Genomic DNA, 6,000 nt, shown 5'->3' on the forward strand with positions numbered 1-6,000 from the left:
CCGCCTTTCCCAGGGAGAACCTGCACAGGAGGCCTGAACGGCCCGGGAGTGTGCCCACGGCGCCTGCAGACCCCGGCCGCCTGGGCAGGCAGGCCCGCGGGAACAGCGGGCAAGGCCTCTGAGGGCCACTCCCGGCTCGCTGAGCCTGGCCAGCGCCGCCCGTTTGTCCTGCCGCCAGGCTGCGAGGCAGCCGTCCAGCTGCACAGGCCGTAAGCAGCCGCGGAACCCCCGGCACAGGCCAGCGCCCCCGCCCCCGCCCGGCACCTCCCGGCCTCCACGCCGCGCCGGACCGGCCAGGCGGCCCCCAGGCCCGGGCACCTGCAGCGTCCCCGCCCCCTCGCGCCCCCCAGCCCCGCGGAGGGAGGGGGCGACTCACCGCAGTCGGTGCACAGGATCTTGCCCACCTCTTTCTTGAGGTTTTTGCCGTTGGTGTCGAGCGGGGCGAAGGCCGTCTTGAAGACTAAGGGCTGCTCGGTGGGCTCCAGGAAAAAGATGTAGCGCTGGTTCCTCTCCAGCGGCGCGCAGGAGCCCACGCTGATGAGCTGCTCGCGCTGCAGCCCCCCGCTGCGCAGCGGCCACTTGTCCAGCACCCTCACCAGCGCCACGCGGCCCGCGGCGGGCGGTTCGCGGGTGCCGTTGGGGCCGGGGCCGCCCGCCGGGACCAGCCCCTGCACCTTGCCCTCCACCACCACGGGCGCCTGGTACGCCTGGTCCTGCACCGACCTGAGGCTAGGCGAGTAGCAGGCGAGCGACACACCGAAGAGCAGCATGGAGAAGCCGGGGGCCGGGTCGCGCCTCATGCCGCCGGCGGCTGCGGCTCTCGGGGCTGCGGGGCTGCGGGGCTGCGGCTGTCGCGGCGGCCGCGGCTCGGGCGGCGCAGCGGGACGGGAGGCGCTGCTGCTGCTGGGGCTGGGGCTGCTGCTGCTGCTGCTGCTGCTGCTGCCGCTCCCGCTGCCTCTGCTGCTGCCGCTGCCGCTGCCGCTGCTGCTGTGGCTGTGGCTGCTGCACCGAGCCTTCTCCAGGGGCGGCGGCGGCAGCGCTGAGCAGCAAACCTGCCGCATCTGGCCAGGCCATTTGGGGGGCTCCGCCGCTCCGCCGCCGCCTTGGGAGGGGAAACAGCCCGCTAGAAAACCGGAAACAGCGTAACGCCAGCGCCTCGCAGCCCTCCGCCGGCAGCCCGGGGAGGTGCCCAGCCCGGCCGGGGGCAGGCGGCGAGCGGGCCGCGATGCGCAGCGCGGAGCCGCGCGGCGCTCGCACCCTGCGCTCCACGACCGGGCGGAGGCTGCGGAGCGCAGGACGCCCGCCCACTTGCTCTCTCGCGCCCCCTCTGCCCCCGAGGAGCGCGGCTCCCGCAGGGGCCGCCGGGCTGCGCGGCTGCAGCGCCCGCCTGGGAGCCCGCAGGGCGCGCGCGAGGCCCGCCCTGGCCCTCGGGGCTGCCCGCCGGGCAGCGGGCAGCGCGAGGAGCGCGCAGCGGGGACAAGCGATGGGCGGCTCCGTCCCGTGACGGGAGGGGCACGCGGGGCGGCCGCCGGGTGGGCCCGGCTCCCGGGGCGGCCCTCCCCAGGGACCCTACGGCTGGCCCGCTACCGCCCGGCGAGCGCCGGAGATCCGAGGTGAGGTGGGGAGGACCCCGGACCCGTCAGCTCGGAGGGCCGGGCCACCTGGAGTCGTGCTGGCGCCGAGGCCGCTGACCCGGGATGCTGGCTGGGCGAGGGCCAGTCCCTTAGGCCGTGGGCATTCCCAGCGGCCGGGCAGGGACGGCTGGGCGCTGTACGACCTCATCTTCTTTTAACAGGCTGCTCCCTGAGGGAGGCGGGGGCTTCCCGGGAGCAGACCTGAGAGCCACAGCCTGTCAGGGCCAGAGGCTGCTCCGTAGGAAAATGGTTTCTTTTAAATGTCTGGGGCTTGCAAGAGGCAGGAGAGTTTGATCCACTGGAGCCAGCATTTGATTTTAGAAAACAAGTCCACAATCCCTTCTCCTTCTATCAGTAAGGCCCCAGGGAGTTTTCAAAACCCAGCCTCTATCCTTGAAAGAACTGGGGCTCAGAATTTCAGTGAAGTCCTAGAGAATGGAATACCTGACTGATCCCTGCAAGACTGGTCCAAGGATGTCCCACTTGCACTAGGACTGCTATTCTGGAAAGGAGGAAGGGAGCTAAGACCTTTCCTCTTGGCCACTGAAGAGGCACCTCAAACTTAACATGTCCAAAGCCGGCCACATTCTTGCTGCCACCCCACTTCAAATTCCCTATATTTAGTAATAGCACCATTTTATATGTGGCCACCCAGTCCATTCCAACAAGTCCCTTAGTCCTAGTTTCATTTTATTCTCCCCCATCCAATCAACCACCAAGTCCTTTGGCTCTACCTTTTAAAAAAATCTCCGATTAAACATCTAGTTCCTCTCCAACTCTGCTGTGAACACCTTAGGTCCAAATGCTCATCATCTCTCACCATGTCTGCCACAAGCCTCCTAAGTAGTCTCCTGTGTCTCACCCCATCACCGTTCCCCAGTCCTACCACTGCCGGAGTGAACTTTCTAAAATTCAAGTGTAAATATGATTTGGCCGTGCTACTGCTCTCAGGAGGTAAGCCCGCACTCTTCAGCAGGACTCCTCATGGGCTCCCTCTGCCTCGCCAGCTCCGTACTCTGGGGGCCAGCCTCCGCCCCAGCAATCCTTAGCACACTGCTGTTTCTCAGCTTGCTTCGGCATATAACGTCCGTGTGTCCAGGCAGCCTCACCTCCATCTTGTCCACCTGGAAAACTATTCTCTCCCCAAGACCCAGCTCAGCAGTATACCTCATCCTTCCCTTCATACACATCCAGCTCCATCCCCACCACCCCATGGTAACACGTGTTACCATGTGCCTCATATATATTATTATTACAGCACTGACCTATACTGTACTTCCAGGAGCTGTTAGTGTCTGCATTAGACCCATCAGACCAGGCACCTTAATGGCAGAGACTAGATCCTATGAGTCTTTGGATCCCTAACCATAAGGGACATCCATCAGTGAAGGAAGGAGGGAAAGAAGGAAAGAACTGAAAATCAACTCTCTTAAAGGCATCAAGCCAATCTTGGCTCCTTCAGTGTACCCCTTTTACTCTTCATAGATCACAGCCTCATATATCACAGACCATCACTGTAAGGAAGGTTGCTAACTCTACCCTCTCATTTTTCAATGGAAGAAAGAGTCCCAGGGAGGAACAAGGACTAACTCAAGATCACATGTAGCCAGGACTGTAGTCAATCTTCTGTTTCTGAGACCAGAAGTAGTGGTGAAAAGACTGTGCTCTGGGGTCAAGCAGAGCTGGGTTTCAAACTAATTTTGTAACTTACTAACTTTGGGATGAGTATTTTTCTCTCTTTGGCCTTAGTGTCCTCATCCGTGTAATGGAGATAATAGGGTCTACCTCTTAAAGTTGTTTCCTGCTCATTATGTACTTATTCAGTAAACATCCAATTGATTGGCTCCTCTGTGCCAAGCACTGAGGCTGGGCAGTGGTTACTGGGTGGCAGTGACCCAAACTGGCATTGCCTCTGCTCTCAAAGCTCATTCTCTAGTTAGGGAGACAATGGTACACAAGTAGATGAATAGGTAACTAATTACTTACAGTGATTTGTGTCCTGAAGGAAATAAAAAGGATGAAATGATAGGGAATAATGGGAAGGGGACAGGGTAGGTATCCTTGGATAAGGGCAAGCTTCTCTGAGGAGATAATATTAAAAATGAGACTAGAAGGATTTGAATGATGTGGATTATATGAGATAGAAAGTGTAAAGTGCTTATAACAATGCCTGGTGTAGAGTAAGGGCTAAAATTAATGTTGACTATTATTAATACTTTACTTATACCTGTGGTTTCCAAACTAAAAGCTGAGGATCTCCAAGTGGCATGTAGTCATTGTGCACTAGGACTTTCTGCATATTAAAAATATGTAGTTCAGTATTTCAAAGTAGGCGCATTGTAATGAATAAAAATATCTATTCTCTCTCTTTTTCACCTATCCATTTTCAGGCATAACAAGGCATTGTTAAGTATGAAGAAGAGTGGTAAGATATGCTGCCATTTGGGGTTTTTTTTAGAGGGTAAATATATAAATATTTGTAGAGCATAGACTACTTTTGAAAGGACACAGAAAAAATAGAAACAACATTTGGCTCTAGGACAGACACTGGGTAACTGAGGAATGGAGTGCAAGAAGGATACTTTTCATGGTGTTCCTTTTTATACCTTGTGAATTTTGTATTAGTTCATATACTACCTGTTCAAAATAATGTTTAAGAGAGGATCCTTTAGTTTTTTACTGTTGCTGAATTTTTATCATGCATTTTCTCAATCAAAAGCTACTTAAAATAGACTATTATTCTATGGGATTCCTTGACTTTTTTATTTATTTAAAATAAGATTCTTGTTTTAAAAAGGGTTGGGAATTATTGCATTATAATTTTATCCTCTTTAAAACACAAAGGTATGTTTGGAGATCCCAGCTGTCTACTAAAATTCCTGCAGCCCCAGAAAGTGGGGACTTAGGCAGAGTCTTCTAAAGGTAATAGAGTTACCTGTCCAGATTTCCTCAAGGTGTGATGTGTATGAGGGTAAGATTCCAGAATCATCCTCAGCCACTTAGTATGGAAGAACAGGATATTTGGTGTCCTAGAAGGTCAATCCAATTCTATATTGGCTTCTTCCTGGGGATCAAAGTGAATTATTATGCATGTCTTAGCAAATAAAGTTTAGCATACTAACCTTCTAACTCTTCATCATAATTCAAAATTTGATAATAAAATTAATACTACTACCATTTATTAATGTCCTGTTATATGTGCAACTTCATGTCTGTATTTCCGTACCTCAACTTTGTGTTTTACAAATCAAAGAGACTTACAAAGGCTTAATAACTTGGCCCAAATGACAGGAAACTGCAATTCCCATTCAGGCTTGCTTTGTGCACACCACCCCCACGTCTCTATGCACTGTGATCTGAGAGGTCTAATCTCTCCAAACTGCTCTCCCCAATGTCAGAAATTTGAAGTTTATTTGAAATTTACAACACTGGAGAGCAAAGCACATAGGTATCATTTTACAAAAAGATGAGGAAAATTAAGACACTGGTAGAATTTCCCAAGGTCACAAAGCTACTGATAGGGCCAGGATTTAACAACAAGTCGAGGTCATACTTCTGGGGTTTTTGTGTGGTTTTTTGGTTTCATTAATTTTTTTTCTCTTCTCTCTTTTTATTTTTTCTGCTTTATTGAGGTACACTTGACAAAATTATATTTAAAGTGTACAAGGTGATAGTTTGATATATGTATACATCGTGAAAGGATTCCCACAATTGAATTAATTAACACAGCCATCACCTCACGTTTACCTTTTTCTTTTTTTTTTTTTTGGTGAGAACACTTAAGTCCTACATTCTTAACAAATTTCAATTATACAATACCATTATACAATACAGCTATAGTCACCATGTTATAACTTTATAAAAAATGTTTGTGTCCTTTTACAACTTCTCCCTCTCCCCCACTCCCCAGCCCCTGCCCTCATTCTAGTCTCTGTTTCTATGAGTCCAACTTTTCTTTTTTTTTAGAATTCCATGTATAAATAATACTATGCAGTATTTGTTTCTCTCGGTCTGGTTTATTTCACTTAGCATGATGTTCTCCAGTTTTATCAATGTTGTTGCAAATGGCAGAATGTCCTTCTCTTTTAAGGCTGAACAGTAGTAAATATATATTAATAAGTAATGGATATCTATATACATATATATCCCATCTTTACCCAGTCATACATCCTTCAATGGACACTTAGGTTATTTCCATAGCTTGGCTATTGTGAATAATGCTGCAGTGAACATGGGAGGACAGATACCTCTTTGAGATAATGATGTTGTTTCCTCTGAATTAAACTCACACTTTTGAACAGAACCACATGGAGAAATGGAGACCAGACCTGTTCGCTGCACCGTGGTTCCCCACCAGGGTGTGAAA

General features: G+C 51.1%; 1 protein-coding gene across 4 annotated transcripts in view; it reads right to left on the minus strand.

Annotated features, from left to right (window-relative positions):
- NRG2 (neuregulin 2) overlaps positions 1-1,860 on the minus strand; it is a 171,250-nt gene extending 169,390 nt beyond the window's left edge. For 2 of the 4 annotated variants that reach the window (XR_008993450.1, XM_036896698.2), the window contains exon 1: positions 377-1,860. Coding sequence is in view for 3 of the 4 variants with exons in the window: in XM_036896698.2 (XP_036752593.2) it covers positions 377-1,061 (685 nt within the window). In the remaining variant the exon portion in view is untranslated. The remainder of the gene's footprint in view (positions 1-376) is intronic. The other 2 variants (XM_036896716.2, XM_036896707.2) reach the window with 2 other exon arrangements.
- Between the last annotated feature and the right edge of the window lie 4,140 nt (positions 1,861-6,000).

Source organism: Manis pentadactyla, chromosome 13 (genome assembly GCF_030020395.1).
Source record: "Manis pentadactyla isolate mManPen7 chromosome 13, mManPen7.hap1, whole genome shotgun sequence".
NCBI lineage: Eukaryota > Metazoa > Chordata > Mammalia > Pholidota > Manidae > Manis > Manis pentadactyla.